The sequence below is a fragment of the Neovison vison genome, chromosome 10 (genome assembly GCF_020171115.1).
Source record: "Neovison vison isolate M4711 chromosome 10, ASM_NN_V1, whole genome shotgun sequence".
Taxonomy (NCBI): Eukaryota; Metazoa; Chordata; class Mammalia; order Carnivora; family Mustelidae; genus Neogale; species Neogale vison.
The window spans coordinates 65,289,462-65,310,177 of record NC_058100.1 but is presented as its reverse complement, the minus strand read 5'-3'; the positions used below and the strand labels follow the sequence as shown (position 1 = coordinate 65,310,177).

Here is a 20,716-nt window from a genome sequence, read left to right as displayed (position 1 = left end):
ATTTAGAGAGACAGAAAGAGAGCATTGAGGAGGGAGAGGGGCAGATGGAGAGGAAGAGAGAAAATCTCCAGTCAACTCCTTGCTGAACACAGAGCCCAACATGGGGGTCGATCCCACAGTCCCAACGTCATGACCTGACCCGAAATCAAGAGTTGGACGCTTAACTCACAGAGCCACCCAGGCACTCCTAAGCTGCATATTTTCCTTATTAATTGGTACATGAACCAAATCTCACTGGTTGGGATGAAAAGAGGTTGACAGGAAGAGAGGGTCTGCATAAATATGAAGTGAGGGGGCAATCTGCCACTTTGGGCTCAATTCACATACCTTGATAATACTTGGGATAAGAGAAAAGGAGGTATAGTATTCAGTGGGGGATGTCACAAGGCTGGTGCTATTGTATGGAGGATCCGAAACATTTCCAGGTGGGAGGCTGGATTGCAAGCTCATAGCTGAAGTTGAAAAGTTGGTGGGGATAGAAGTTACTGTGGTAGCTAAAGAGGTCTGTGACTGGACGGTAGAGTTCATGGTCCCAGACACTGGGATGATCTCAGAGGTAGATGTGATGTTGACTGTAGTCTCTGAAATAGACAAAAACACAAGTGTACATGTGCACATGTGTGCATACACACACACACACACACACACACACACACACACCCCTACACACATCTCAGTTCACCATCTTGAATTAAAATCTTATAGAGAATGATATTGGCATGGACTTCCCAGAAAAGGGAATTTGGGAAGTTAAGAGCTACTTCATGTCCTAACCCTTACCAAACTGATTTGAAGCCAGCTGTTGGAACCGCAGCTATAACTGAGAATATTACTAGAGGTTCTTTTGGGATTCTAACATTGAACTGGATTCTGATCTACCCTAAAGAAGTCAAAAAGCACTTTGAACCTGAAGAGATTAGAGATTTCTAGGGAGTCCTCATCTGATCCTTATTTCATCACTAACGTGAACTCAGCACAAGAGCAGAGTACAAGGAGAATGGCTGATCAGGATTAGCTGCCAAAGCTGCCCAAGAGCAAGCTGTCACTATAGGAGAATCATCAGGAACTTACTTCAGGGTCCCCTAAGCATGACGCACAAATCATATTTCACGGGGCTTGCGTGTTTCCATCTGTGGGGGAAAGCAGGCCTGGTGGTGGCAATATCCTAATGCTTTACCCAGGCACCAGCAGCAGCCCTCTGGGGCCTGAGACAAGGACTTTACCTGAGATGGCGGTTGTGGTCCCACTGGTGTCCCGAGAGACAGAGAGCAGGGTAGTGTCTCCAAGAGGACTTTGTGTGGTGGTTTCCTGGTTGGATACATTTGTAGAAACAGCTGAAGTTAATTCTTGGGGGGTTGAATGTGTGGTAATAGAAGTTATGTTTTCCATAGTTGTGAACCCAGAGGCTATAAAGAAACAAGGAGGACAAGTCAGAATTAAAATCATCCTGGAGTCTCATGACATCATGACATCAAGAATATCCTTCTGGACAGGTGACTAATTTCTCACTACTAGATTTTCCCTAGGAAAATAAGGAAGGAAAAGCTTGCATGCACCAAGAGTCTAATATGGTACTATTTACAGGAGGGGAAAGTGGAAAGCAACTAAATGAATTACAACAGGATAAATGCTAGATGCATTTCACATACCATAATCATCACAGATAAACAATTGTGGGAAAAAAAAAAACTAAAGCTACGAGAATATAAGGCAATGTTTGTAACATGCTAAATAAAATATTAAAATATCAAATTCTATCTGAATAAATATCACAGAGATCTAAACTATAGGAGAGGAAGTACCTTTACTTCCTTTTTAATGGGTCTTCCTCTCTTCTGTCGCTCTCTATCCCCTAGAGTAATACAGTCTTGGAATCATCACTAGAGTCATGCCATCTCTAGGCAACCCCCTTAAGAAAAGCTTCTCTCAGTCTAAGGCTTTCCCACTCCCAAACTCCCTCCATTCTTTCCATTATGGTTTGCAAACCCTTCCTCTCCTTGTCTTTTGTTGAGGAACTCAGAAGGCCACCCCCCGGCCCCAAGATTTCTTTCAAGAAGCTCTGACCTAGGAATCCAGTGGATGGATTAGAGAATATAAGGCCTGGTTGCCCATCAAATGGGGTGGGAAGAAAGCCTAGTTCTGGCTCTGCCAATAACCACATAGTTTAATGCGTGTGCCTGTGTGTCTCTGTGTGTGTCTCAGTTTACCCATCTCAAGAGTAAGTGTCTTTCCCTCCATGGATTGTTGGGAAAATGAACAACAAATGTTGAGTTGGTATAGCATACTGTTCCTGGATTTAATTATTCTCTGAAGATCTTCCTGAGGGTCCTTGCCCTTCCGTGTTTCCTGGGGCACCTCCCAGTGCCATCCTTACACCCAGAGAGGAGAAGCCTCCTGACTGGACCCTGAGCTTTAAAGTCTGTATTTTGTTCCTCCTCCTACTGCCCTGCCCCAAACCGTGAGGAGTCCAGGGACCCAACAGAGATGTACCCTCTCTTCTAGGTCATACGGTGGGGACCAGAACTCCTAGAACTTCTTGCCCAAATGGCTCTTTGCCCACTTGAGGATCTTCATGGGACCCTTTCTCCCAGTCGTCCATCCTGCGGAGGGTGAATGCACCTCCCAGGCGTGAGGGTGGCCAAGAGGTGGCTGTTTCAGGAAGAAGGGGGACACGTGAAGCATGTGGGTGATGTGTGCATCACTTGTATGCAAGATCCCCCACAATGTGTGCCAGATTTGTGGGGGAAAAGGCCAGAAGGACACGCTGGGGCCAAAGGCCATCTCTTCCTGCTCAGCCACACTGTGGCCTTGAATTCAGAGACCGACAGGGTCCCAAATTCAAACTTGGCCTTCCAGAAGGCCATGAAGGTATTTTGAGGTAAGGGGCTAGAGAATATTTCATTTATAAGCTAACTGATAACTTGGGAGTACTTAGATAAGACTGAGGGCCTCTATTCTACTCTTGGTTTGGGCTTTAGGAACGTTGGGGACAGACTTGGTACCCAGAGGTCAGCGTCCAGCAGCACCAGCCTTATAAGGAAAGATGCCTGAGGATCCCAGGCCACACAAAGCTTATTTTTAAATTTTCCTGATTAAGATCTAGGTCTGTATTTTGGGGGGTTTCTAGGTAAATAGCAATGTAGAATGACACCTCTCCTTTCCCTCAGCATCCAGAGGGAAATTGGGGTTTTGTTTCATTGTAATTCACGTGGGACCAAGAATGCTGCCCTAAAAATCGGTGAGCGGTCTCACGCTCCCACATCTGCCTCCCTCCCCACCTGCTACAAGTAGGTTGATATGAATGGTGAGGACAGTAATCATATCTTAATATTATGTGCAGGTAAGCAGGAAGAAGAAGTGATATTACCATCTTCATTTTAGAGATAAGGATCTTGGCCAAGGTTTTGGCCAAGAGGGGAAGCCATAGTTTACGTGGGGCAGAGAGCAATGGAGCCTCAGACACTTGAATGGAAGGAGCAAGAGGGTCAGGGAGTCTAAACTGCTAAGAATCAGGATACATCCTCCCCCCTCCCTTCCAGACAGAAAAGAATGGGCTCCTATCTGGGTCAGGTGGAAAGTGGGCTTATCAAGATAAAATACATGGGAAGCAGATCCAGTCTTCCACTGCCCTTAGATAGGACCTGTTTAGCAATCTGCCCCTAAGGTATAAACTCACTGAAGGGGGCACAGGGTGGGGACACATGGTCACTGAATCGAAGGATCATCCTCCCTGGGTACCACTCCAAGGCACCGCTGGAACTCCCCCTTGACATCATGCTTCCTTCCCACCCTTTCCTCTTCTTCCTTCCAACACATCAATTCCTGGGAATCCTATCTGGCTTAGGCCAGCCCAGCCTGGCCCAGCCCTTTTCTCTTTCCAAAGAAAGCTGGGTCTGACTGAGGTGATGTCATGCTTTTGAATCCCCTCCCCCAGGGCCTCCTTCACCCAGACAAACAGTTTTGAACTTTTCCAGATGTGAGCAGAGACCTGCTGCTCATTCTGAGGACGGAGGTGTCTGTGCCAGATGAGTGAAGCAACCCGGGACCCGGGCCAGCTACTGACCCACTAGGGTCTGGCTCCCGGTGGCCGCAGCCTCCTCTTGCCCCCCAAGCTGGCCAAATTCTGAGCAACAGGTAGCAGAATCCATCAGCAAAGAGAATGAAAGCTCAACCTCAGAATCACGTCCCTGAGCCTGGAGTGGGCAGGGATGCCTGCTGAGAACCTGGAGAAACAGATCAAAGATGGAGACCAGAAAGGCAAGGCTCAGTGACAGGGTATGTTGTGAGTTGGTGTAGAGCGAGGGATCACAGTGGTCGGGCCCTGGAAGCCAGTCCAACCAAGGGGCTGCAGCAGAGGGACTGGCCAGGAGGGAACCTCGTGGTTCCCCAGCTTCTAAGGCTCCCATGAGAAGACTGCATCTCACAGGAATAAAATTTACATGAAGCAAGACTGGCCCCAGGTCTCTTTATATCCCATCTTCCCACACACGTCCCCATGGCATTAAACCATCAAATGCTGAGCCTTCTTTATCTGAGCTTCCGTTCCCCCAACTCCGTAAGGGAGTTACAGCAGCTTACCAGACAGATTCTAGGAGACAATGGTGAAAGCACCACCCCATTGCATTCTTGACCGGAGCCTTCCAGAAACATAACCCTTAGCCCCAACCCAACAGAGCATTTTAAAATTTACAAACAGATTAAAATCAAACAAAAGTACAATTTAAAATCAAACAAAAGGCTATCTTCTGCTGTTTACTTCTGATTCTACCTTTATTAGCTGTGTCTCCCTAAGCACCTGATTTGACTGTGGGTAACCTGTTTGATCTTGGGGCAAAGGGAGCAAACAAGGTATCAGGTAGTTAGCAAAATGAGGGTAAGAAGCCAAAATGGCCAAATAGAGGTCATGAAAGTCATGTAGTAAAAGTAATGCTTTTAACTTATAAGTACTTATTCCGAGGCAATTATTCTTGCTTTCCACGTGGTTCTAACAAGCTTTGTTATCAGATATCCTAGCTAAAGCTAAAACTTAGAGACTCTTAGAAGCTATCAATAAAGAGAAACAACAGCTTATAAAAGAAGAAACAGATAAGTAAAAAACAGATGTGAGTATTAAAACCCACACCAGTCTGGAATCATTTAGGGTAGGAGTCAATAAATACATACACCTTAATAAGCATGAACAAAGTCACTGAGTTGCACCATAACCAAATTATTTTCCTCATCAAACTGAGTCATAAAAGTTAAAGTCCTGTTTTTGAGGGACACCCTAAGGAAGCAGGGGCCCAAGATACTATATTTTTAAGAGATTTCTACCTATAAGTAAAATGGAGAATCTTTTCATCTTGAAAGAGGGTGTACAGCATCTCTGATCCAGAAAACTCAGCTCCCTAACCAGCTAAATTCCCATGTCTTGGAGACTATACTTGGACTTGTTCTGTTTTGTTTTTTAAGATTTTATTTATTTACTTATCTGAGAGGGAAAGAGAGAAAGAGAGAGCACAAGTGAGGGAAGGGCAGAGAGAGAGAGGGAGAAGCAGACTCTGTGCTGAGCAAGGATTCTATGACCACTGTGGGGCTTGATCCCAGGACCCCAAAATCATAACCCAAGCCCAAGGCAGACACTTAACTGACTGAGACACTGAGGTGCCTCTTGGTCTTGCTTTCCAAAGACCCTCTTAGGTTTAGTGGGGGTTGTTGCAAGTGTTTCCTGATCTCCTGGTCAGCAGGCTGCATCCGACCCTTCTGTTCCAATCCTGGGAGCAGCCGGCCCCAGAGGGGTCTCTGGGAGGAATTCTTGGGTATCTCAGCCCACCGGGAGAGTATACTGGGAAGCAGCAGCCTGCTGCCTCTGCTGGGAAGCCCCAGCCTGTTTTTCTTTTTTCTTTTCTTTACTTTTTTTTTTTTTTAAGGTTTTATTTATTTATTTGTCAGAGAGAGAGAGCACACACAAGCAGAGGGAGCTGCAGGCAGAGTGGGGGCGGGGAGCAGACTCTCTGTGGAGCAGAGAGCCCAATGTGAGGCTCCATCCCACGACCCTGGTATCATGACCTGAGCCGAAGGCAGAGGCTTAATCAACTGAGCCACCCAGTGCCCCCCAGCCTCTGTTTCTGAAAAGTCAGTGAAGCCTCCGTGTAAAGGGTAGGCTTTGCCCTCAGACCTTGTACCGAGGTTTCTTTTCCCCGTGCTTGCTGTCAGGGCTTGGGACGAGGGTTCCTCCACACTCTAGACTTTACCTGTGAAATGGGAATAAAAACCTCCCCTACCTCCTAGTTGTTTGGAGCAGCAGAGGAGAGAAGGGGCATAAAGCAGTTAGCCCAGCTGGTAAACGCTCAAGAAATAGCGGTTATCTTTAGTCGGGGGCCCCTTCCTTCTGCTTCTCAGAGGCCTTCAGACACGTCTCTCTGCCACTTATCTGGCACAAAATCATATACGCTGCTTCCTGAGTATAGGTCTTGTCGCCTCAGTTACATTATTAATTTCTTTAGTGTCGGAAGCGTCTCTTGGACTTATCAGTTTTACTCAGGGCGTGAAGCACGACCGTCTGAGCTCAGGAGAAGCCCTCAGATGGCACCGTGCCCGTGGAAGGCATATTCACACCCACCTCCTCTATGGAGAGCCGTCTCATTCAGTTGAAGAGGGAATTTATTAAGTTTGGGAGCGACCCTGGATGGATAAGCAGACTTAGGAGAGCTCTAGAAACCAAGTCTCATATGGTTGAGGGCCTGGAGTTATTTCATCTAGATCGGGGGTTGGCGAACAGCTGCTGGACCCAAACTGCCCACAGGCCGTGTGTTGTGTGGCCAGTGAGCTAAGAAGGGCTTTTACATGTTTCAAGTGTTGTAACATAAAACAGGGTGGAATATGCATCAGAGACAACATATGGCTTCCAGAGTCCACAATATTTACTACGCGGCTCTTGACAGAAAAAGTTTGCCAACCTCTGATCCAGAAAAGAAGAATCTGGGAAGGGAGAATAAATAACTTAATTTATTTAAGACTTTATTCAAGACTCATTTCACTTACTTAGTCACACTTATTTTTTGTCCTAAGCACCAGTGATGTCTAAAGGACCATGCTGAGTGCTGTGGGGAGCACAGAACAAGAGAAGATTCCTTCCTGCCTTGTGGGGTGGGTGTCATGCCAAATTAAATAATCCCTGTCCTCAGGGAGTTTATCATCTAGTGGGGCCAGACAGATCCGTAAGGATTGTCAGGAAGAAAGATCACATTCGTTCTGTGCTCGTTCCAAGAATAGAATTAGATTAGAGGTTACTGAAGATTGGAGCGCCCAGGTGGCTCAGTGGGTTAGGCTTTTGCCTTCAGGTCAGGTCAGGATCCTGGAGTCCCAGGATCAGCCCCACATAGGACTCCCTGCTCAGGGGGAGTCTGCTTCTCCCTCTCCCTCTGCTGCTCCCCCTGCTTGTGCTCTTTCTCTCTCTCTCTCAAATAAATAAAATCTTTAAAAAAAAAAAAGTTCCTGAAGATTAACTGATTCTAATTAAGAACAGAATTGAAAGTTAATGATTAGAAGATACAAGAAAGCTAACTTCATTGTCCTACAAAGGAAAGCTGAAAACAACGTCTTATTATTGTTGTTTGTTTTGTTTTGTTTTGTTTTTAAATGGAATGAACTGGGGAAGTGCCACCCTCCTTTTCCGGGAGCAATGAGGAAGTGTGCTTGTTAGGTGTTTCATCGAGATTGGGCATCTTGGACTGGCACAAAGAACCCGCCTGTCACCTTCCTACGGTTCCTCTGAATCGAAGTTGAGAAGTTGAGCATAAACCAAGTGTCTGTGGCCTGGGGCTACCAGCGGACTGGGACTCCCCTTTAACAGGAAAATAGCTGGTCTTGGCCCCCACCTACTCACCCTGGAACTCCAGGCTCCGAGCTTTCCCTGGGGGCCCTCCGTTTCCCCCAGCCCCCTCTTCCTTCATTCTCCACTGACTCCTTTTCTGCAGCTCTGTGTCTCCCTGTCCTCAGGCTGCTGCCGTTCTCCTTGGTGCCAACCAAGCACCCAGTCCTTTCTTCCAGAGCACACTAATACCAGGCAAATGTGTGTCTATCAGAGGTTTGAGAGCCTGGTTCCAGCTCACAGCCCAACCCAGAAGAGACAACGGCATAAGCTTGAACTCCTTAGACATCACTGTGTTAAGCACCCCTGTCGCAACCGAGAGTTTCTTCTTGAAGCGACTTTTCCACCCTTGGGCACCACTGTTTCTTTGGTGGTTCAGGGACCTCCCCTCCTCTCACTCTCTTCCTTCTGGCCTCTGGATCCCGGCAGCCTGCGTCTCTTGGGCCCGTTAAACACAAAGTTCCACTTAATTTTTATCCTGCTCAGCATCTCAGTCTCCTGTCTGTCCCTGCATATACAGGGCCTGGTTTGTTTGTTTTTTTTTTTTTTTCCCCACCCAGGGATTCATTAAGGCATTTTCTTTTCTTTCTTTTTTTTTTATTTTTTAAAGATTTTATTTATTTATTTGACAGACAGAGATCACAAGCAGGCAGAAAGGCAGACAGAGAGAGAGGGGGAAGCAGGGTCCCTGTGGAGCAGAGAGCCTGATATGGGGCTCGATCCCAGGACCCTGAGACCATGACCTGAGCCAAAGATGGAGGCTTAACTCACTGAGCCACCAAGGAGTCCCAAGACATTTTCTTTAACAACAAAACTGGCCATCTAGAGATGCTGCTCTGCTATAAGGTATCAGTTGTGGGTTCTTAGTGTCTTTCCCCCACAGATCAAGAAGAAGCAGGCTTCCCAATTAAGCCAAAAGGCCTTTTCCTTCACAGCCAAAGGGAAGCAGACTTAGGAGGCCCCAGAGTACAGGTGCTATGACGAAGGACACCTTGGTCCCTCCCTATTTGTGTGCAGCTTACTCCCCCAGGATGCATGCCCCTTTCTCCTCAGCAAAGTCAGGAGCCTTCGGGATGAAAAATTATAGATAATGTGTTTTTATTTTTTAGCTGAGAAGGGAAGAGAATGTTCTCATTAGAGAAGTCAAAATCCAGAAAAATAGGAAATTCTGCCCTGGCAACTCCGAGCGTTTTCTTTTGGAGGGTGGTGCTTTGTTCTTTTTCCACACCTTCACGTCCTCACTTCCCCACACTCGGGACCATTTCGTGAGATCAGGCAAAGTCAACTAGAGAGGGAAGCCAGGCGCCCTCAGCGGAGCTGAGTGGGTAACCATCCAGCCCTGAAAGTGAGCCCAGGCCCTCCTGCCTGGGCTCTAAAGGAAATCAGGCAACGAGGCCCTGCGAAGTGGAATTTGTTCCTCTTTTTAAAATTTGTTTTTGTAAGACTCTGCGCCCGGGTTTATCTGCTGCAGTTTGGCACTCCTTGCCCTGAGCTCTTGGAGACAAAAGACTCAGAGAAGCAAAGAGGTGAGGACACGGAGCAAGGAGGCCCAGGAGGTGGAGCCAAAGGGATCAGAACAAAGATGCCCGGGCGTGTTTTCTCAGTCAGACAGGAATGCTGCTGGAGACTCGCATTGGCAAAGGTGCTGCCAGCTGGACCGACCCTCCAAGGGGGACCACTGGGGGCCACTGAATTAGTCAGAGGTCCCCAAGGCTGCTCCTCCTCAGTCGCCATGTGGCAGAGATTCAAAGGGTGGAGTCCTCTCTCTTCTGGAAAATATCTGATAAAATTCTTTTCCCTTTTCTTTTTTCCCCTCTTACATGTAGCCCCAGACAGGATATGGGTGTGGGGTCAGCACGCACGAAGGACCCAAAGGAAGAAGAGGAATGTGAAGGGGCGGGACAGTGAGGGGGGGGTGTCCTTATGGCAGAGGAAAGATAGGCCCTGGAGGTCTTGGAGGAAACAGATACTCTGAGCCTGACAAGCAGGGTTTCCTAATCCCCTGAAAAGCTTCTCCTCCCAGCTGGTGGCATGGCAGTGCTACCTGGTGGCCTCTGAGCTCCCACTCTGACTCTGGTCACCGCCCAGGCAGCCCATCCTCAGCACGAGGAGTCTACTTTTGGTTGGCTGTTGTGCCCATCCTTATGCCAACTTCTCATGGGGACAGAAAGACCTCCAGGAACAAAGCTCTCTGTCAGTGTACATGACACAAAACCCATCAACCCCTCAGTGCCCGAAAATTTGCAGTAACAACACGAAATTCCTGCAATATTCCTCTGTTAGCAAATGGTCACTCACTCATTTGTCCCACAATGTATACCAGGACAGAAAATGACTCCTGGCATTAAAAAAAATAAATAAATAAACAAACCCTAGAAAGTTCTCAGGGAAGACGTAAAGCTCCAGACTGACCCAAGACATCTGGCAAGATCGCAAATAGGGATCTATGCCCCAGCTGTCACCCCCAAAGCTGAGACAGGGGAATTCTCAACATATCTGGCCCAGATTTTGCCAGAGTTCAGTCTCTCTCCCCACCTCCTGCTACAGGCCAAGGCAAGACTGAAATTGGCCAGCTGAGGAAATAAAAAAAGGGTGGGCCTCACTCGGCCCGGGACCAGGTCATCACAAGCTGTGTAGCCAAAGGAGAGAAGAACATTTGATCAGCTGTTCATCAACTCCCCCCTGCTGGGAGGGCACCTTCTAGCACCCAGGGGAGTTCCCCGGTCTAGGACTTCATCAGCTCCGTGACAGCTTTTCTGCCTGCCCAACAGGTCCACAGCTGCCAACTGGTCAACCCAGAGCCTAACTTAGAGCTTTCTCAAGCCCAGAGTCTCTCTCCAACTGCGTGGGCGCAGAGGGGGACAGCAGAGGACAATGAGAGCAAAGGGGCCTAGCTGGCAGGCCCAGGTCACTCTGTGGGGCCCTGGTGGGTGGTCTTTCGGAGGAAGAGTAGGGAGTTAGGAGCCCTAGTGGGCTGGAAGCAGAATCTTGAACAAAAGGGAGAACAACCAACCAAGTTGAAAAGCTTCTAAACACAAGGAGATGAGATAGAGAACGTTATCCCCAAATGAAAGCAATTAAGAATAAATATTTATTGAGCGTCTATTACCTCTTCACCAAAGTGAGAGCAAGAGCTTAAGGAGTAGCGGCAAGTGTGGGTGAGTGGAAGGACATCCACTAGGATGCTAACCTCTTCACTAGTTTTAGAACTTGGGGGGGGGTGTTGAGGGAGGGGGAAAAAAGCCCCCAAATGTAACAAGTTTCAGTTGGTTCCAGGGTTGGGGGTGCCCGGGGAGACGGAGGCAGTGCTCAGAACAGACTCCATCTGCCGTCAGCTTCTCTCCAGCGTATTGGGAGTGGAAGTGGGTGTGGGAAGAGGCAGTTGTAATTCAGCTTTCCCATCTTAAAGGCAAGGATCGTTTCAAGGTCTGTTCTTCATTCCATACTCCCCTGGTCATCTAACTCAGCGGGACTCCTGGGCCTCCAGGGCTTCGGAGCCCGGGCCTCTTCCCAGGCTGGCCTCGATCCCGTTCCTTAAAGGTCCAATTCAGACTTGCCCTATCCCTATCCCGGTGGTCTAGCGGGCGCCTGCGCTTTTTTCCCAGCAGCCGCTCAGGCCTGGGCTTTCGGAATCAACTCCCAGACGCAAAACTTTCCCTCTTCTCTCCTCCCCTCTCCTGGCTCTGGCTCCAACTTTGCGCTCTGCACCTCTAGCCACGCGAACAGACTCTGGCAATCTTCGAAGCGCTTTACTTTAGAAACAACTCCAAGGAGTCTCAGGGCTCCGACTCCGGGAAGCCTAGGGCGCGCACCTTGGGGAGCTGACCCTGGCGGCGGGGGTCCCCCGCCCTGCCCGTCCACCCCGCCGCTTCCCAGGTGACGCGCCGCTCCCAGCGGGGCGCGGTTCAAAGGGCCCCGGTTGAGCCGGAGCCTGGAGCCGCCGTGGGCGTGGGGCGTGGGTGGGGGTCGGGGTCCCTTTCCCCCCGCGCCCCGGGGGCTCTGCGCGCTAGGCCACGGGAGAGGGAGGACCCACCCGGCCGCCCGGGCGCGCAGCCGGTACTCACGCAGCAGCAGACTGAGCAGGCAGAGCGCGGTCCAGCCCCGCGGCATCCCGCGCCCCGCGCGCGCGCCCCTGCCAGCCAGCATCCTTCCCGCGCCGCTCCGGAGAGATGCGCTCAGCCCGAGACGCGCTCGGCCCGCGGGACGCGCTGCCCCCGCCCTCCGCCCGGGAGCGGGGTGGGCGAGCTGGCTTTTTCCCCTCCCCTCCCTCTTTATTCCTGGCAAGGCCGGCCCCTCTCCTTGGCCGCCACTATCTTGAGCTTCCCCGCTCAGTCCCACAGGCGGAGGACGTTAGCAGGGGCCGGGGTTGCCGCCGTGGAGGCCAAAAAAGGTGGAGGTTTGTGTGGGCCCCAGACGACTCGTTCAACTTTATATAGAGGCCTGTCTTACTCCTTCAAGCTCGACTTCCACTTAACTTTTAACCCCTTTGTGTCAGCCTGGCCGGTGCCTGGGGCAGGTTTCCTCGGAGTTCCGTGTGTGTTCTTTCCTTTTTGTTTTCCTTTATATTCAACTTTAAGCCGAGAACAGTGTCGCTGAAGGACTTGGCTGTGAGGAGCTGAGTTTACAAGTGTGAGTATACTGAATATTAGGTAAAGTTCGGCACATGCCTGCTGCATTTCGTGACTGTCACACCAGAGACTGTGCCGCATGGTAAGGAAGCATAAAGACAGAGCAGGACACATAAATGTAGCAGTCATTCGTTTCACCCGCCCAAAGCATCCTTGTCGATTTTCTTCTCACTTTCTTTTCCCCCTGCAGGATTTGTCTATTTGTGTTAATTTGGAGGGCTTTTCCTGTGACCGTCCCTAATTTCCCACATAGTTTGAGCCGGTCACCATCATCATAAAGACGAAGGACTCTCCCCACCCCTAGGAGGCTCTTTGTTGGGTACCCCCTCTCCAGCTCTGGGTCTGTGGCTCTGCAGGCTTTATCTTGCTCTTTCTTCAGGAAAAGGACTTCCCTGACCCCACCCTCTACTACCTGACTGATTCTGGAGCTCCTTATTCCTCACTAGTTGTTCTAGAGGTTGGTAAACTGAGCTGGGCAGTCAGCCTAGTCGCAGATTGGTTTGGATGGGGGAGGTAGAGGCTGGAGGACAGAGGGCGAGGCAGGAACAGATGATGGCACCAGGGAGGGGATAAGATAAACCACAGTCTCGGAATGTGCTCTGAGGTCCCGAATGGAATCACAGGGTTAGGAATACCCAGTCCACCGTCTTCCATGATGTGGGCGCCACACAGCCAGAGCAGGGGGGAAGGAAGGTCAGACCAGCTCCCTCTGATTTCTCTTGATTTACTGGCCCGCAGACTCCCTAGCATCATGAAAGTAGACTAATCTTTACAGTCCTTCTCTGATCTACTATTATTTGGTTTGTACAGAAGTCAGTCCAGGCCTAAAAACAAAATCCAAAGCTCTCTATTCTGATCCTGTTGGCTAATTTTCCTTTAAGTAGGAAACAATGCCTTTCATCATGCAGTAAAACCAAAGGCTTAAGATGCAAATTTGATAGAACACAATGGTATGGAATGAATCTGTTTCAAAGTGTAAATGGTGATTCAGATCTGATCACCGTTGTGATCTCAAAGGCCTGCAGCTAGAGACAGAAAAGGCTAAAAAATACATTTTAAAATCAGGCATTTGTCCTTGGGACTCCCCATCATAAAGAAAAGAGGAGAGCTCCTCTCCCACTCCCCTTCTTAGCCGCCTCCCCCCACAACTTTTCAGCTCCAGGGGCTGGGGCTGCTTCACACCCAATGAGAGGTCCTGAACAAAATGTGGGTTCTAATCCTTGTTAGATAGGAAAACCAATTTGGCTTAGATGGCTCTTCTTACTCTTTGCCTTTTCTTCTGGTTATTTCAAATGTCGTTTGTCTGCCCTAGCTGGCCCACAGGAGACAGAAAAGAACTTACTTCTAGCACCTGAATTTCTCAACTAGCTTTGGTGCAGACCTTCTCAAAGCGTGGTCTACACAGAATCAAGGTTAGGGTCCGGAATGTGCAATTTCATAGGCAGTACCCGGGATTCTTATGCACACTAAGTTCAAGAAGCCCTAGTTTAGAAAGAAGACACGTTGGGTGCAAAGTGGAGGGCAGACTTCCGGGAGGAAAAATAGGAGTAAAGGGATGGGAAACCAGCATATCCCTGCCTCTGAGAAACCAGAGCTGTTCTTCTCTGGTCTGCACCACACCTGTGCCACTGGGGTAACCACTAGTGGTTAGCCTTCCTATTTTCCGGAGTCACTGAGACACACCACTTCAAGCACACACAAGCTTGGCCCCACCACTCACACACTCTGGTTCGTTTAGACCACTGGAGAGGAGTCCATCCTGGGGCCCCTGCCTCACAGTCTGTTTCCGGTTTCCTGTTTTCCCCTGTTTCCTCACGGTCAGAGAGAGGTAAGTTCTCAAGTCTCCTCAAAGCTCTAGACTTTCTTGGCTGCCCGTTGGTGTCTCTGCCCCTACTTCACCACTTAATCTGGTGCTAGAAGAGGATGGTGACTTCACTGCTCATAGTGGAGGGTGCCACAGAAAGATCCAGAGTGACAGGCTCTGTCAGGCCCTGTACAGACCTCTAGGTCATGACCATTCTTACTGTGGCGCATTGCTCCATCTCAGCCTCAACACGCACACATCGTATCAAGCCATTTAAAATAGACTTGCACTCCATGTTAAATATAACTTCTCTGATGTAAAAAAAAAAAGGAAATGATTTAAAATTTTTTTTGAGTTTTAAAGTGTATACTTCATTTGGTTCTTAGGATTCAAACTTTAGTACATTTACATAAAACTGTTAGAGTTGAATTGTGGCTTATAAGTTGGCTAAGTTTACCTTTTATGGATAATAAATACAAAATCATTTTGATTTTCCGATTTCATATTATAGAATTAACACCTTTTCCCGTGTGGCAAACTTGTTTGGGCTCTTTAAAAACTCTCAGGGTTTAGATGCCAGGTGAGCAAGGAAGGCAGCCTTGGTGGCAGAGGTGTTCAGATGCCACAGGGAGACCCCGAGGACTTAAAGTCGTAAGCGAGCCCGTTCCTTCCTCTTCCCGCCTGCCAGTCTCTCTCCAGTGCCTCCTCTTGGCAGAACCTAACTGGAAACCCACAGGAAAGGGGGTCTGGGAAATATGGCGTGTGAATTCTGGGCCCCAGTGTCTAGTGGAACATTAGTTCCATGAAGCGGGAGCCTCTGGCTATGCCATAGACCAGCTCTAGGGACCACAGAGCCAGAAGTCTCAGGCCGAATTATGATGATCAGGTCACAAAGGTTATTGAATCCGTTGAAAACATACAGCCAGAAAGAAGAGGAAAGAGTTGGGGTAGGTTAGTCTGCGTGGGATAGGGAGCAAGCCAGGTGAAAGAACCCCAGTCTTCCGTTCTGCTCCGATGCTATGGTTGTGAGGACCAGAACTGAAGTTAGGTACGCGAGCAATAGACAGAACATGGTTGGCGCCAACGTGGCCATCACCACTTGCTCTGTTGGGTGATGCAAGGGCAGTAGGCCTGGTCCCAGGCCTACTCCTCACAGAGTTCGTCAGTGTTCTGTGCAGCTGTCCCCTTTGTTAGCATTTCAGGGGCAGAGCATACAGGGACCAGAATGGTGTCACCAACAGGCAGGCAATTTAGGGAGATAATGACCTGGTTGTCAGCCCTGAGGTGACATGCTCTCTACCCTATGGCGACTTAATCTTTCTATCCCTTTCCACCCGTAAGTAATACTCTTGCTCATTCCATTGTTTTTACAATATATTCCATTTATTTTATTTTTACATGTCTTTGCAGATTAAAAACTGGCTACCTACTTTTAGCTTATCTGGATTCTGCCAATGTCTCGCAAGACTTGTTTATGTATTATCTATAGTGAACACAGCTGATGAATTTTGCCCATTCTGTTTGCTTTTCTTGGCCTCTGTAGAAGAATTGAATATTTTCCCATAACGGAGCAAACACACTCTCTCCCCAGCATTATAGAGAAGAGTCTGGAAGTGTGGGGTTGGAACTTAGAGACCAGGGTGAGTAACTGGCACTGATCCAATGTCATATATTTTTCACACAGATAACCACTTTCCCATTCTGTTTACTGTGTAGCTTCCCCTTTCCCTCTGATCTGAAATGCCATCCTGTCATATGCCAGCATTTTGTATAAATGTGGGCCTGTTCCTGGACTCTGTCTGCTGGTCACCCTGTGTACCCCAGGGCCTTTGCTGCTGTCTCATCTACTGCACCTTCTAAGTCCCGATATGGGTAGGGCAAGGGAAGACCCTAATTTTCTTCAGAAAAGTAGCCTGCTTTTCTCTGCTCTTTACTCTTTTATATGTATTAGAATCTGCTTATCAGGTTCTTCCCCCAAAACAGCCTTTTGGATTTCGATCAGAACTTCTCTGTAAATTAATTTGGAGAGAACCAAATCTTTCCTTCGGTGAACTTGGCATAGCCCTCCGTTGTTTGGGTCTTCCTGAAAGTTTCTGATTTTCCCTGCAGTGGTTGTAATTCATCTTCTGTTAGATTTATTTCTAGATGATGGATGTCCTCTAATGCTATTGTAAATCATATCTTCTTTTTAATTATTTTTGTTGCTGGGGTATGAAACAACAATACATTGTTTTATAGTAATCTTCTATTGAGCTCCCTTGTGAAATTCTCCTATTATTCCTAAGTGTTTGTAGATTCCTTGGATTTTCTATGTAAATGACCATATCAGCTGCATATAGTGACAATTTTATTTCTTATTTCTAGTCCTTCTCCCTCTGAATGATCATTATTATTTTTTTAAGGTAATGTCCTGGCAAGAATGTCCGCTGCGAGAATTAAAGATGTGGTGATCCCAAACATCTCTGCCTCATTCTCAATTTTAAAGGCTAATATTCTAGTGTTTCCCCAACATTTGCTTAATTTTTTATATGTGCTTTGTATCATGCTAAACACGTTCCCTTCTATTCCTCATTTGCTGAAAGATTTCTTTCTTTAATAATGAACTTACTATGATTTTTAAAAATGTCTTACCTAGATCTATCAGAATGATACACATTTTCTTCTTTAATATGGTAGTACAGTAAATTACATTTATAGATTTTTCTAACATTAAACCAACTTTGCATTAAGCCCAACTTTGTCATGGTTTATTATCATTTTTATAAACTGTAGAATTTAATTTGCAAGTCCAATGTTCTACTTATGATTTTTGCTTCTGTGTTCATAAATGAAATGAGCCTGTATTTTTTCCTCCATCACTATGTCATTGTTTGATATTGGTATTGGGTTATAAAATTCTTATAAACTGAGTTGGAGAGTATTTCTTTTCTTTTTCTTTTTCTATCCTCAGGAAGAGTTTTTATAAGATTGGGATGATTACTTCCTTAAAGATCTGTTAGAACTTGCCTATGAAACCATTTGGGCCCAGTATTTAGTGTGAGACCATTTTAAAACACTGATTCCATTCATTGTTATGAGTTCTCAGTTTAAAAAAAATTTTCTTGAGCAAATGTTATTATTTTCCTAGGCAATTATGTATTTATCAAACTTTTCAAATTGTTATTGATAAAATTCCTTCTGTCTCATTAATCTGTTCTTTATCTGGAGTATGTTTCCTTTTTAATCCAGATCATTACTTGTTCGTGAGTAATTTGTGTCTTAACTTGTTACAAATTTTTAAGTTATACGAGTTTTTAAATGACTCGTGGTTGTTTATGTATGTATGCAGGAATTACATGTTGGGATCACACCCCTCATTGCATTTGAGTGGGTGAGGCTGTTCCTTAGAAGGGAGTGAGCTTGGATTGACCACCCAATGTAGGCGCCCAAGAAAATCTGTTGGCATCTTTCACAGACCCCTTGGGATATCATTAAAGGCAAAAATGTAATGATGATTAGAAAAGAGGCATAAAATGTAATGTCTCATTTCCCCCTCCCCTCCAAGCACTGGCCTCAGGCCACCATTTCAGTTTGGCTGCTAAGGGACAAGTTTCTGAGTCCAAGAGAAAGGCTGTGGCATTCTGGCTAGACTTTCTCACAACCCACAGCTTCTCTGGACATTGCTGCACCTGGTAAGAGCTGGCAATATGTATATGAGAAGAAAGCATGTCACAGTGTGATGCTGTTTTGTTGTGTGAAGTGATAACATGTATCCAGTACATACATACACAAGGGTTGTGTGTGATGGTGAAGTTATGGGTAAATTTCACTTTCTTCTCCACTCCTGTAGGCAGCCGGTGCATTTGGTATTTGCAAGAGCTGTGCATTAATTTTCAAACAAAAATAATAAGCAAAGCTATTTTCATTCTGAGAAGGTGAGAAGTGTGGCGATTATTCATGATTATAGTTCTTTTCTTTAGCTTTGTCAGGACCTGGGCAGTCCCTCTGGGAGCGGCCTCGAGATTCTGAACACAGCTTGGCTAAAGGGTGAATATGTCTGTGATGAAACCAACTTGGATAAACATCTTTTAAGTCCCGAGAAGCAGCGCTCCGAGAATGGGTCAGACCTCCACCGTTTGTGACTGGGAATGCGGCTGTACTTCTGGTGTTGTCTCTGCTGCTTTCCCTTGTGTCTGTTCTAGGCCTTCAGTAAATCTTCCCGGTTGTGCAGGTGTATCTTGTCATTGCTCATGAATGCTAGTGGATAGCGTGTATGTTTCCATTAAAGCCAGGGTATCAAAGCGGGTCCAGGCTGCCCTGGGGGGTCAGCATGTAATTGATTCAAGAAAATTCCAAGATGAAGGATTTATGGATAAACAAGAGGCGCCATTTAGCAAACTGCCTTCCTCACTTGGAAATTCTGTCTGGTACTACCTGAAGGTTGGTGTAGGGAAAGGATTTCCCTCATGAAGGGGTCCTAGAACCCCCTTCAAGGAGCTGGATCTTCTTGCACTCAATATTGCATCTAGTTCATAGGCCAATAGGCTTTAAAATTCGGGGACCCATCAGTCTTCGTCTCTGCAAACCCAACTGGAGAGTGTTAATAACATACATCTTATGGAAGCCAAAGCAAAGAGGGTGGCTATTTTTAACTCGGGGCAGGAAAATGTGGCTGGAAAGGAAACATCTGTCCCAAGCTATTGATTCGTATGCTTTGTGTAGAGGTCTTTTCTGTCTTGAAACCATCAAAAATAAAATAAGGTGGTTGGTCCAGGCCTGGTTCTGGAAGAAAAAGGCAAAGCTTTCCTCAATTCTCATTTCTCCTGCTTATCATCTGCGTTGGTTCTGTGGGCCCAGAAGAGACCACCTTAGAGGCAGAGGGTGGGGAAAATGGCCCAAGAACGGCCTGATTCCTGTGAATTTGTGATTCCTGTGAATGCCTTCATCCAAGATGGCCTCACCCTTTAGGGTTCAAAATTTACAGATTCCCCAGTTGGGGGTGGGGGAGGTCACCAGAGGTCTCATGCTGGGAGAAGACCTCTGAGTGTCAGAATACTTCCCTTGGCAGTTCTGGCTGCTGCTTTCCAAGCAGAGGAGTTGTTCTTTCTTCTAGGGGCAGCAAGATAATTCTCTTTCCTCCAAGACAGGCCAGTCTTCTATGTGTCTGGCTGGGGGAAGGGGGCAAATGTGGATCTGCAAAGGTTCAGAGACCTCTTTTTGTCTCCATAGAAACATTTTTCATCATTTTAGAACATATAAAGTGAGGCTGAATTTACTCACCAGAGGCTCAGGATGGATTACCTGATGGAGGAGGCAGGGATGAAGTAGACAGTACTCAGGCTGTGCACTGCACAATTGAGCAGCACCAATCACACACACGTGTGGCATGTGAATAGCTCTCCCTGGAGTGACTAGAGATAGAGAAGAGGAAGAGGAGCAAGGCAGAGAATACAGCTAGTGGGGAGCTCTGAGCCTTTGTCTTGGAAAATTGACCAGTGTAGTTCTGTGTTCTTTCTCTCATATGTCTGTCTGTCTGTCTGTCTCTCTCTCTCTCTGTCTCTCTCACTCTCTCTCTCTCTGTTTTCAACCAAAGATTGAACCAGGAAAGAAACAATTTTTGTTTTCCAGATTGAGTGGAGAGTTGGCAGGAGAAATGACTGGGAAGAACAAGAATAATAGATCTGCACAGATCTGCTCATTCCCTCTCCTGGTGCATTCCCAGCAGAGCACTGTCAGAGCAGCAGGGCTTGGAGGGTGTGAAACAGGGCTGCCAAATTGCATGAGTCTCTAAAAAGATCCATATGTCTGGGTTGCACCAAACTTCTGAGATCAGGGAAGGGGTTGATAACATCATCTACTGGATGGGAGTTCAGTTCTCTTCCTTTGGGGAAGATTGCACGTCAACCCAACTAGATGCTGCTAGACTTGTAATGATCCAGGTTTGGAAACTCGGGGTGCAAGTGCTTGGGGTGTGGAGGAAGGAAGAGGGGCAGGAAGTAGAGTGAATGGGAAAGATGAAATCTCTAAGCCAGAGTCTATGAACCATTCAGTAGGAAAGGAGTTTGGAAGCCCCAGGACATTGAGTTTCCTTTAACATTTTTTTCCATGCCAGGGGAGAATTTTGGGGGAGCCACTGTGCAGATGGATTCCAGCCCATTTGCCTACTTCGTGGGAAGTCTAGACTCAATCCTCTAATCCACCCTCCAGAGCCAAAGAAGAGTCACTGTCTTTGCCTCACTTCCTTAACCCCCAAACTCTAGCTTCCTCTGGGATGGAGGGTAGCAGATGGTACACAGCTGTGGGACACATCTGGTTTTGCAGGGATCAGAGGAAGGCACAAAGGCCAGTTGAAATCCCAAGGGCTACCCTAGAGGCATGTCTCCAAAGTTGGGGTGGTGCCCCTGACACTCTACCCAGATCCCATCTTGGACGGGCTTCATGTTTTCCCTTAGT

General features: G+C 47.3%; 1 protein-coding gene and 1 long non-coding RNA gene across 4 annotated transcripts in view; one reads left to right on the top strand and one right to left on the bottom strand.

Annotated features, from left to right (window-relative positions):
• The window catches only part of CD34 (CD34 molecule), a 23,967-nt gene extending 11,969 nt beyond the window's left edge, over positions 1-11,998 (bottom strand). For both annotated transcript variants that reach the window (XM_044267495.1, XM_044267496.1), the window contains exons 1-3: positions 11,917-11,998; positions 1,224-1,406; positions 328-581 (exon numbers count right to left, since the gene is read on the bottom strand). In XM_044267495.1, coding sequence (XP_044123430.1) covers positions 328-581; positions 1,224-1,406; positions 11,917-11,998 — 519 coding nt within the window. The remainder of the gene's footprint in view (positions 1-327; positions 582-1,223; positions 1,407-11,916) is intronic.
• On the top strand, positions 10,862-20,716 carry LOC122918728. Of its 2 annotated transcripts, none has more exons than XR_006386672.1 (4): positions 10,862-11,010; positions 15,828-15,924; positions 18,244-18,494; positions 20,376-20,716. It is a non-coding gene; the product is annotated as an uncharacterized LOC122918728 (long non-coding RNA). The 2 variants fall into 2 exon arrangements; XR_006386671.1 differs by lacking the exon at positions 10,862-11,010 and adding an exon at positions 13,801-14,308.